This window comes from Lolium perenne, chromosome 2, assembly GCF_019359855.2.
Source record: "Lolium perenne isolate Kyuss_39 chromosome 2, Kyuss_2.0, whole genome shotgun sequence".
Classification (NCBI taxonomy): Eukaryota; Viridiplantae; Streptophyta; class Magnoliopsida; order Poales; family Poaceae; genus Lolium; species Lolium perenne.
Genome location: NC_067245.2, coordinates 14,574,490 through 14,586,632, shown reverse-complemented (window position 1 = coordinate 14,586,632; position 12,143 = coordinate 14,574,490). Strand labels below are relative to the sequence as shown.

The 12,143-nt window shown below is 47.4% G+C and overlaps 1 protein-coding gene and 1 long non-coding RNA gene across 3 annotated transcripts; both read left to right on the top strand.

Moving 5' to 3' along the window:
* The first annotated feature begins 3,809 nt into the window (after positions 1-3,809).
* On the top strand, positions 3,810-7,704 carry LOC127331254 (uncharacterized). 2 transcript variants are annotated; one of them, XR_007869677.2, is made up of 4 exons: positions 3,810-4,399; positions 4,560-4,704; positions 5,973-6,971; positions 7,355-7,704. It is a non-coding gene; the product is annotated as an uncharacterized lncRNA (long non-coding RNA). The 2 variants fall into 2 exon arrangements; XR_011751370.1 differs by having other exon boundaries at positions 4,560-6,971.
* Positions 7,705-8,671: 967 nt separating this feature from the next.
* On the top strand, positions 8,672-11,905 carry LOC127331252 (cytochrome P450 81Q32-like). The gene is made up of 2 exons (XM_051357329.2): positions 8,672-9,733; positions 11,043-11,905. Exons 1-2 carry the CDS (start codon positions 8,801-8,803, stop codon positions 11,655-11,657), a joined length of 1,548 nt encoding a protein of 515 aa, XP_051213289.1. The 5' UTR covers positions 8,672-8,800; the 3' UTR covers positions 11,658-11,905.
* The last annotated feature ends 238 nt before the right edge of the window (positions 11,906-12,143 follow it).

Below are 12,143 nucleotides of genomic sequence, written 5' to 3'. Positions count from 1 at the left end.
CATATGCTGGGCGCCCCAACAGAGCGTGGTATTGTGATAGGAAATCCACGACTTAAAACTCCAGCCTCTCTATCATGTAGTTTTCTCGAGTGCTAAACTGAACATCGAGATTGATCTTCCCCAATGGGTAACTTGGCTTTTCTGGTGTAATGCCATGGAAACGTGTGTCCGTTGGCTTGAGGTTTGCCAAGGATATGTTCATCTTCCTTAGTGTATCTGCGTACATAAGGTTTAAACTGCTGCCTCCATCAATGAAAACTCGAGATACATCAAATCCTGCGATCACTGCTGGTAGAATAAGTGCTGACTGCCCTGGTCGAGGAACTTGCTGCGGATGATCCGCAATTGTGAAGCCAATATCCTGTCCTGACCAATTGAGGTACTCGACTGTTGGTGGAGGCATCTTTTCTGCCATGAACACCTGTCGCGAGATTACTTTCTGAGCTCTATTGGACGGTCTGCCTTTCGAATCATCGAGACCGCTCCATGGGAGTTGGGATCAACATAAGGTGGTGGTCTTTGGTCTTTGTCGCTATTCTGAGCTGATATCGATTCTCGTCCGTAATTGCGGGAGGAGGTGGCAGGTGGATCTCACTCCTAGGTCCTTGAGGATTTCGACTTGCTGCCTGAGCATTGGCTTGCCCGGCGAACCTCATCATTGCTTGAAAATTTCGGCAGTCTTTCTGTAAATGTCCCGACTGCCTCTTCCCATTATTGTCGACATAGAAATGCATCTGACACGGGCCGTTCATCATATCTTCAGGGGACACGAAGGGCCTCTGGAACCTAGGCCCATTATTTGGCCTGTTGTTTCGGGAATCATCTCTGTTGTCGCCTCGCTGCTTGTTGCTTTGTTGATAATTATCTCTATTGCTTCCTCCAGCGCTTGCTCGAAACCCAGCCGAAATTTGACCTGGTGGATCATAACTCGAAAATCGAGAAAATCGTCGTCTATTTTGAAAATTTCGACTGCGGTCCTCCTCAGGTCACCTGTGTCGTTTATTATGCACAGCATCCTCGCCATCTGCCCATCTGTTCGCTATTTCCATTAATGCTGATAATGTTCTTGGGTTGGTTCTTCCCAAGTCCTCCACAAAATCTCCTCGTCGAACTCCTGCCACAAACACATCTATTGCTCTCTCATCCGATATGTTTTCTACCGAGTTTTTGATGATGTTCCACCTTTGGATGTACTTCCTCATTGATTCATCATGTTTTTGTCGACATGATCTCAATTCCTCGAGTGTCGCAGGCTTTTTGCAGGTAGACCGGAAATTCTTGACAAATATGTCCTCAAAATCAGCCCAGCTGTCGATGGAACCTGAAGGAAGCTTTTTTATCCAAGATCTTGCAGCTCCACTCAAGTGTACCTGAATGCTTTGCATCGCCGTTGCCCTTGTTCCGCCTATTAACTTCACCGTCTCGAGATAATCTACCAGCCAGTCCTCAGGATCCTGCAATCCGTCGAATTTTTTGAAGTTATCAGGCAACTTGAACCCCGAAGGTACCCGAGTTTTTCGGACCCTCCTTGTAAAACATGGTAGCCCACACATGTCCTCTTCAGCTATCTCTGGAGAATGTCGATGATCCCTACTATGTTGTCGTGCTCTGTCTACCCTTGCTTGGATTTCTGTATCCCTTGCTTCACCTGTTCTCTCTGGGACTGCCTCTACGACAACAGGACGTGGACTGTTTTGCCTTGCTGATCCTTCGGGAGGTGAATTTACAAATGCTGCTCCCATGGCTCCAACTCCCGCTATAGCCATGTTGTACAGTGCCTCTTTTGGATCTCCGGCAGGTGGTTTGGACGCGAGGATGAAAGCTTGCGTCGCCATGTACACTGCTTCTGGTGTTTTCGGGATAATGTTTCCCCTTGTGTCTATCGACATAAAGGACATGTCGAGATTTTGGACTAGGTTCTCCCTCTCTGCTTCAGGTATATTGTTTAATCGAGACCTTGCCCTGTTGCGAGCTTCTCTGTGACTGCTGCCCGAAGTTCCTGATATTCGGCTCAATGCTGCTCTTCGCCTACTCGACGCCGATGCTGCTTCTTGCCTTTTATCGAGCTCTATTTTTTGTTTCTCGAGTTCTCGCCTGGCACGCGCGAGCTTATATTGGTACGCCTGTAACTCCTCTGGTGTTGCCGCGACAGTCATTGGTTCTGTCCCATTGATAGCTCTCTCCACTCGATCGCATACTGCCTGCGGAAATCGCACCATCTCCCGTGTTGCCGTGCCGATATATTTTGTCCCCAGTCCTCGCGTAAGGTCCGTAGGATCAACGAACGGATTTCCCGCCTCGTCGAAGTTTTCTGATGTCTGTTCTTGAGGTCTGCTTGAATCTCCGATCGCATAGATCTGATGATACTTTATTTTTTCTATTTTTTCAAGATCGGTGACACCATCATATAGACTGGCGAAGACCTTTCCCACAGTAGTAGATTTGTCGATAAAGTCGAAGTTGTCGACAATATCAGAATCGCTGCTTATATTGGAGTCCGCAGACGACTCGAAAGACATGTCACTGAAGATCTTGGCGAGTTTTTCGCTTGCCCTGGTGTTGATGAAACGTGGCGAGGAGATTTCTTCGTCGCCTGACTCGACCGATGATGCCGAGCTTGAAGAGTCAGTATCGACCGCTGAGAACCTCGAGAAGGTCGGAATTTTGAGACGATACGTTCCCTCCTTTCCGACGCGAAAATGGAACCTTCCGAACGTCATCTCCGTGGGCTCCTCCAGATACGCATATGCATCCAAACGGGAGGGCTGGTGAGGAACAAAATCAATGAGACCAGTTTCGATCTGTTTACCTCTGTCCATGATATTGCTTGCTATCGACGAAGTCGACGATCCTGAATGTGCCATCGAGATCAGCTCCTTGTCGCCTCTAAACCCCACAGACGGCGCCAATTGACAAGGTATCAACTTGTCAATGCCTACAAGTAGTAGACTAGGGTTTCATTGAATGTAGAGGGCAAGTAGATCTCGAAAGTTTCAGCCGAAAAGTACTCGACGATTGTAAAACTAAAGGTTTAGAAAACAATGATTCGATCTCTTCTTTGTCCCTCGACTCCCCCTTATATAGGAGGCGGAACAGAGGGATTCGTATACACAAGTTTACAGAATCCGGGAGGGCTTCTGACCCTCCCCGCAAGATTACAAATTACACTTCCTATTACAACTCTATCTTTCCATAATAGTATCTTGGGCTTCCGAATCTTCTTATTCTTCGAGTCATGGGCCTTGAATAAATCCCGGGTACTATCTTCGGCAGGCCCATTGGGGATGCCTATGTCACACAACCTGGATGTCCAAAATGGCAACCAAACACATGTGATGTGGCTGAACAGACATGGAACACTCTGTATATACATCCAAATAATCTGCACTTCTGTTCGGGCCGATGCAACACATACTGCCAAACGACCAAATTTGACATGCGGCTCGTTCGCAACGCGTAGAGCGCCCATTACACGAGAACACGAGGAGCGCCCTACACCGTATTGAGCCACGCCGGGCGGAAAGGGCCATTGGGGCGCGCGACTGGGAACGATAAAATGTTCGGCGCGCTCTAAAAACATTTAGGAGACACTTTTGGGGGACGCGAGTAAAGATGCTCTAAGGCTGCATCAATCGAGGATATACGTCGGAACGAATTGTTAGTTCCCAAGTGCTAAAAAGCGCTCGGGTGCTATTTGGACAAAGCGAGCACTCGCTCGTGAGCCGTCCGATGCGCGCGATGAAAGCCGAGAGACTCGCTCCGTTCCGACAGCGGCTGACACCTGACAACGGCATCTAGGGGTGGCCCACATGCCTCTCTCCCCCTCCCCATTCCGCCCCCTCTCCTGTCTGTCTCTCGCAATCTCCAGAGTTCGTCGAGAGATTTCAGCGCGTGTCCCGGCATCGAAGAGCGGCCGCGCGCGAGGAAGGGAGCTCATCGCTGGAGAGCGGATGGGCGCGGGGTGTAGAGCATCTGTGCGGGAGGGCGACAACCTCGGCGGCCGGAATCGACCGTGCGTGGATCTCCATGGCAGAGCGGGTCTGCGTGCGTCCGCGGTTAACGGGATGCATCTCACAAGCAATGGGATCTGCAGCGGCAGCCATGGAGCCCAGCCAGTCGATTGGTCCTGTCGTGGTGCTCGACCATGCCCCACTCTGAAGCCACCCTGCCCTGCGTCCATGCGGCTCGACATGCAACCGGCCCCCAGGTAGTGCTGGCAGCCATGGAGGCGAGGCTGAGCTCCGGCGAGCAGCTGGTGGAGCTCCACCAGGTTCTACACTGAAGCGACAACAGCGTGCCCTTGAATCGCAGACTCGCGTTGTTTGCCGATCTCCTCGACGACACCGTCGCTGGAGCTGGACAGAGGAGTATGGCATGTTGCTCCCTCGTCTGCCACAAGGTAAATACTGAACTGAATGTCCCCATGTGGAGGGCATCGAGCAAAAATGTGATTTGCCTGTTAGTTCATGCTTTCTGTGTGTTTTTGCTTCTTCAGTGCAACAGCTCAATAGATAGCAAAATTAATCGACATGCTCTCATGTTGTGCTCCAAACATCCAGTGCTAGCTCCATCGTGCTCCTGGCGTGATGCAAGGGGGGGCAGCCATGTTAGGATATCAGGTTCAATTCATGCAGCATTGCGTGGAGCTGCAAGATGGTGTGGAAAAGTCGTCAATCTCCAGCAACATTTATGTGCCTCATCAAGGTTCTTCACATTCATCAACTCCGCAAATTGCTTTATCCCCTTCGGGGAGCTTTATGTGCTTGTTGCGTGCATCTAGGAACAAGAGGAATTGTTAGGTTCTCGACACAGGGCGATGACTTACACATAATGTCAATTGATAAGTGTTGTTTTTTCTATGTAATAGACAAACTGGATACATTACATTTACTTAGAGGAGTTTTTTAGCTCTTTCTTGGTTGATGCTATGATTTATGCAGGTTGCTCTCCTATGGGTTTAATCAAGTTGTATTATTAATATGCCTAAGTTGTCGACTGCAATTAGTGAAGTTGCATACTGTTTTTTAACTGAGTTGTTTGTTCAGAATGCTTAAGTTGGTTACTGACAATAAGTAAGTTGTTTTTCTTTTTATGGTCCAGCATGGTTAAGTTGCATACTGTTTTTTTAACCGAGTTGTTTGTTATATAAACGGAAGGCTTGAGTAGAACCCAACTTTAAATTAATAAAGCCACCGCAGCAATAGTCTTACAAACCAGTTCAATTCAACAGAGAAAAAAGTGATAAAGACAAGATGGGCAAAAGGCGAAAACAGATTACAACATGAGTGTAGTTCTGTCTGTCTCTAAGATCGCTTAAGAGAGCCCGGATCTTGCCAAATTGCAACTCCCAAGACCTCCCAAGTTCCAATCCTTGCGCTTAGCCACTGCTTTCCAGACCTGCAGGTATGAAGCCATTTTTGAAAGCATGTGAGCTGGTGGAGTGGGGAAGGCACCCTGAATAGTGAACTTGTTCCTACTAGTGGAAAGGGACCAACGCATCACAGCAAAACACATCCAATAGATGCATTTAGATTGGCTGGAGACATTTTGAATGTCGTGATGCACCTTAGCGTACCACACTGGGTTCCAGGAACAAGTCAGAAGTTCCCTAAATGAGTTGGTTGTTCATGATGCTTATTGGTTACTCAGAATAACTAAGTTGTTTTGCTTTTTATGGTCCAACATGCTTAAGTTGGATACTGTTTTATAGCTGAGTTGTTTGTTCACCATGCTTAAGTTGGATACTGTTTTATAACTGAGTTGTTTGTTCACCATGCTTAAGTTGGTTTTTGAGAATAACTAAGTTCTTTTGCTTTTTATGTTCCATGATGTTTAAGTTGCATATTGTTTTTTAACTGAGTTGTTTGTTCACCATACTTAAGTTGGTTATTGAGAATAACTAAATTGTTTTGCTTTTTATGGTCTAACATGCTTAAGTTGCATATTGTTTTATAATTCGTTTATATGTGCAGGGAACTTCTTCTATAGTCAATAGGCAGGCTTCTTTCAGTAGCAAACATATTCATTTTCACCGGGCTCCGCGCACCTTTGGTACTTCTGGAGGGCAAGCAGTTTTATAGTGACTTCTTTCTTAGGGTAGGGCGACGAATACTTCCAATTCCGGAAAGGTCATTGGGTCGCCTTTGGAAGCTAAAGCTAAAGTTGTAGAAAGCCGGGAGAAAAAGCGAAAGCTTGCTCGAAACGACCTATACCCTAACCCTCGGAAGCGAAAGACGCAAAGCGTCACTTTTCAAAAGGAAGGAGTGAGGCAAGGCGGAAGTAGTGCTTGAATACCTCTAAGTACTGAGCTCTCAGCTCATTGATTCATGACACTCTCCTTCCACGGGAAAAATCTCTCATTTGAAAGCCCACTATGCTGCTCCTACTTCAGCTTCTAAGAATAGGCCAGGTGCTAACTCCACCTTCCGGACTGCCCTTCATCGGCACGAAAGTAAGATTGGACATGATAGACGGAAGCAGAATCGAGGCAGTATCAGTTTCCAGGTTTCGAGGAAGGAAATGTGCCGAATAAACCAACTTTAAGATGGGATAAGATGCTCGATAAGGCATGAGGTTCAGTATCATAACAGTTTCCTCGTAGTAACGCCGGCGAATCTCATTGCGGTAAGCCAACTCCTATCCTTCTTGCGGAAAGGGCATTCAATGCCATCTTCATTCCCTTCCTTGCTTCGAGGAGCAGGTCGAATAGTCAAAGAAGGGGATGGCTGGGCGGGACAGATCCGAAGATTTAGAGTAAAGAGCACTGGCTTCACCCGGAGATGGTACTCGCTCAGATCCAATTCGAGTTTCCTATTTTGTAGAGGGCACATGCGCCATTCCCTCATTTGATAGAGATCCCGGTAGATAAGATGTGGGCTAAGCAGGCTAAGGGGTGGCTCGCTTAGAATGACTTCCATAAGAAAGTGCCTACAATCATGCGAAAGCCGGGCAAAAGGAAGAGCTATCTTGAGGTGAGTTTACTTTCACAATCTTTTAACTAAGTTGCTTTTCTGCGCATGCCTGAGTTTACTAATAATTTAACTATGTTGCTTTTTGTTTTCGGCTAAGTTGTTTTACCATAATCTAACTTCCCATTAGTAGTACTCCTAAATTCCCATTAGTAGTACTCTGTTTCAGTTAAGTTACTTTTTCTCAACTGACTAAATTGTCCTTAACTTCCACCTAAGTTCGCTTTTTTACTATGCAACAAAATTTTGGTTTTAGGAGCATTGCCTCTCATTAGCTGCGTAATGATCTTGATTAGAAAGTTGCTTCTAGCTGACAAGCTTTTAAGTTTGGTAATAATAAATGTTCCTGGTTGTGTTTTTCATTTTGTAGTTTTTTTTTTTTGCAGAGGAATAACAGATAGACAAGAGATGACTAAGCGCTCTCACCTGCGTTACCAGAAGTTGGTGAAGCAATTTTTCCAATTTACTTGTACCTATAATATAACTAAGTTGCTTGACCAGCTACTATTTCAGGTTTGTGTACTTTCTATGGGACTCTGTGGGCACGTACAACCTGACTTCCAAATTTAGGGGCATATATACCTGTGTTGGATTTCGTATAGTTGTTGTGTTCACATGATTTACTTGAACTTGGGATTTTCCCTTGCTAGTTTTTCCATGATCTAAATTGCTGCTGCCTCTTGGTGTGTTACTTACATGTGGAGATATGTACAATTAGTTAGTTGCTCGATTCCAAGGCATGTGTTGTACCCATGTTGTATGTTACTTTTTTAGTTCCCCAAATCCTACTTGTTGTGTGCAATATTCAGTCCTCCTTGTCAAAAGTATGGCAAGCTAAGACAACGAAATTGCTGGACAATTTGTTAAATCCTACTGGTTTTACTATGTGGAAGAACTTTGTTTGCTGGGCTCCAATTATCAGGGTGGTTGTTGTAGCAAAACTATCGAAATTTTTCCTGTGATGTTTTTATAGGTTTCTTCCACGAAGTAATTGTTGTTCTTCAAGAGATCTGCAGCAGAGCTACCTTTTTTTTTTACAATGGAGAGGGGAATTTCACGGGGAGGGGGTGCTGAGACGTGAGGGAGGAGATGAAGAATTTACTTTGTTTTTCTTCACGGGAGAGCCTGTTTTTGGTGATCTGCAAAAGTGGCAGCCTTGAGTCATATCCTAGGATCCATGGAGATCTGGAGGTGCAAGAAGAAGTCGAGTAGTACGACTCGAAGAACAAGGATCTGGGCGATTGAGAGGGGATGCGGTGGTGGTTATTTGGGGCGCTGGTTAGGTAACGCGTGCGCTGCTTCCGTTTTCGGGAAACGGGGGTTGGTGCTTTCCTTTTTGGGGCGAGTGCCGGGGTGGACAAACCAGCACCCGAGTGCCCCCTAGACATGTCCCTTGTTAGTTCACCTCAACTTTCCGAAGCGTGTGAAGACTGAGGTGCAGATAGGGCTAAAAAAGCTTTAGAAAAAGGGTGTGATTATTTCTCAATCAACTTAGAACTAAGTTCGTTCTCAATCAGTGATGTCATTAAATCTCAATTGCAATGATGACTAGCACAAATCATAAAGAAAAATTAATGGTCCAGATAATTTTTTCTTAATTGCAACCGAAAAATCTCGGTTACAACTTAAGAAATCGCACCAACCGAATCAGGTTGTGTGAAGCGAATCCGATTAAAAACTCATCTTCATGCCTCCATCAGCTCATCCGATCCACGACCACGCCACTTGCGTCTTGTTTAGACAACAAAGCTACAGCCAGTCCACGAGGCCACGCGCGAGCGGCAGCGGTCTCCCTCCCTGCCTGAGCCCTGAGCTCCAAGATCCATCTATCCATGGCGGACACCGCGACGCTCTCCTTCCTATTCCTCTCGCTCGCCACGCCTCTCCTGCTCCTCGCCCTCCTCCTCGGGAGCCGCCGCAATAAGAAGCGCATGCGGCTGCCGCCGAGCCCGCCGTCCCTGCCCGTCATCGGCCACCTCCACCTCTTCAAGAAGCCCCTCCACCGCGCGCTGGCATCTCTCGCGGCGGCGCACGGCCCCATACTCCTCCTCCGGTTCGGCTCCCGCCGCGTGCTCCACGTCGCCGACCCCGCCGCCGCCGAGGAGTGCCTCGGCGCGCACGACGTGCTCTTCGCCAACCGCCCGCGCCTCCCCTCCGCGCGCCACCTCTCCAACGACTACACCACGCTCGGCTCCTCCAGCTACGGCGCAAACTGGCGCAACCTCCGCCGCATCGCCACCGTCGAGGTGCTCTCCGCGCACAGCGTGCTCCGCTCGGCCGCGGTCCGCGCCGCCGAGGTCCGGGACACCGCGCGGCGCCTCTTCGTCGACGCTGACTCGGCCGACGCCTCGGAGTCGCGGCCCGCGCACGCCGACGTGAAGGGGCGCGCGTTCGAGCTCGCGCTGAACGTCGCGGCAAGGATGATCGCCGGGAAGCGGTACTACGGCGGCGAGGAGTCGGAGTCCGAGGAGGCGGCGAAGTTCCGGGAGATGGTGCACGAGTACTTCGCCATGCATGGGGCGTCCAACCTGCAGGACTTCCTGCCGGTGCTCGGCATGGTGGACTTCGGCGGCGCCAAGCGGCGGGCTGTGAGGCTGTCCAGGACGCGCAACGAGTGGGCGCAGCGGCTCATCGACGAACACCGCGCCGCCGCCGACGACGAGGGGAGGAGCAGCCGTGGCAGGACGATGGTCGGCGACTTGCTGGACATGCAGGCGTCGGACCCGGAGGCGTACAGCGACAAGGTCATCAGAGCGCTGTGCCTGGTGAGCAGACTGCTTCTTCTCTCTCGTTCTGATTCGCAAATTGCAAGAGCTAGAGTACATAGTAGCAGATCATACAAATTAGTACAAAGTACTTAAGCTGCATTTGGTCAACATGTAAATGATTTTTCCCCCTCGCAATCACCATCGACGTAGAGACTGTGCCACCTCCTTTTAAAAAACATCTTCCTCCCAACCAAGCAAGCTGCTTAAAGTAAACGTTTGACCGTAGTAGCCAAGGAGCTTGGTTGTTCATCCATCATAAATCACGTCCCTATCATCTACATATGGCCACCTATCTTCCTCTCAATCGCGATATGGAAACATTTTCAGCAGTCGCTGGAACCCAAATTTTCTTTCTGCCATCGAAAAGCGACAGCTTTCACAATCAATATTCTTTGTCACGTTTTATCTATACATTATTATACTCCCTCCTTTGTCTTAACTTTGTTAAAATTTGGAGGTATCTACTCCCTGAAATAGTCTACATTCTAGCTCCAAAATTTGTTCCAAAATACTCTACATTCTAACTTTTAGTCAACAACAACACTAAAAATAAGGTGGTTTTGCTCTCTTTATTGGACATTGTAATTTTTAATGTAGCTTGGATTGGTTGTTCACATATCTAAGTAGTACTAATAAATGCACCACTAACTTGTCTCATTTTTTCTAAAATTTAGACTAACTTAGAACGGAGGGGGAGTATATGCTAAATAGTGTCTGAATTAAGATAAGTTTTAACAAAGTTAGTGCTGACCTAGTATAGGATTGTAGCAATGCAGCTTAAGTTGAGCAAAATCTTAGCACGATCTTTAGGATGCCCAAGAAAGTTGGAACCATGAGACACTGGATCAGTCAATACAAAATTCAGATACACTATTCAAGAATAAGATGATTGCGAAATCTTCCTTAATACAATGGACTCTACAAAATGTGCATGTATCCTCCGTGACTCTTTTTTCGAGGGGGTAGTAGCTAATTACAGTATGTACTTTGATGCAGTAGATTATTATCTAGCCCATGTGTTAGCTAGTGATTAATTCATGTAATACATGTACCAAACAATGTATCAGTCTACCAGGTCATCCATTGCAAGTTCCAAATTTGTCTTTGACATTATGATTATTGTTACACTCTGAACTAAACATCAAATGGCTTCAACTTATTTATGCAATAATGAACTATTGTCACCAGCTTCTTGCTATTACCGGAGTTGCCTTGGCTGCTCATAGCACATTAGTTACATCGCTCTGTTACGATTGATCTTAACCATCAACAAATCAATTGCTCATGTCAATCTTTGCTGAAACAGAGCATCCTGCAAACAGGGACGGACACCTCATCGAGCGCCATTGAATGGGGCATGGCGGAGCTGCTAAACAACCCAGCAGCAATGGCCAAGGCTAGGGCAGAGCTCGACGAGGTCGTTGGCATAGGGCGCCTCCTGGAGGAAACTGACCTACCAAGCCTCCCCTACCTCCAGTGCATCATCACAGAGACGCTCCGGCTGCACCCAATTGGCCCGCTCCTTGCGCCGCATGAGTCATCTGCCGACTGCACTGTCGCTGGTTACGACATTCCGGCAGGGACGATGCTTCTCGTCAATGTGCACATGATGCACAGGGATGCGGGCATTTGGGAGGAGCCGACGAGGTTTATGCCGGAGAGGTTTGAAGGTGGAAACGGTGAGGGCAAATGGATGCTGCCATTCGGCATGGGGCGGAGGCGGTGCCCAGGCGAGGGGTTCGCCATGAAGGTGGTTGGCCTCACGCTCGGTACACTGGTGCATTGCTTCGAGTGGAGCAGGGTCGGGGAGGAGGCGGTTGACATGTCTGAAGGGCCAGGGCTGACCATGCCCATGGCCGTGCCGTTGGAGGCTTTGTACTGGCCTCGTGCAGAGATGGCATCAGTGCTAAGAACACTTTAGGAAAGCAAAAGGCAGATCATTACTTCGTTCTTCTAAAAAAATTACTAATAAAGCAGTGTCAAGAACAGACGAGCCAGGAAAATACCTTTGGTTTCAATGTTTAAGTAGTTCTGGATCACAGGCTGAACATGCAGAATGAATATTCCATCAAGATTGATTTGTATTGGAATCAAAACTTGGCCCCTATTGAAAGCTCCTGGTTACATGAGAATATAAGGTTGTGGGGGAAACAAAGAACATAAACATTAGATATACGCAAAGGCAAGAGTAATGAACCTCGAGTACAAGCAAAATAAGCATGAGCTGGTGCATAACATAAGCACAAAAACATTATGAACATGAGAAATAAACTCAGGTATGGCAGAAAGAAGAGGACCTTGCCAAATACTATGTACATGTTTTCATACTAATGATGAACTTCATAAGCAATAATCGTCATACTAGAAGATATCCACAAGCTGCTAGAGTGTTTTCAGTCGCTTAAAT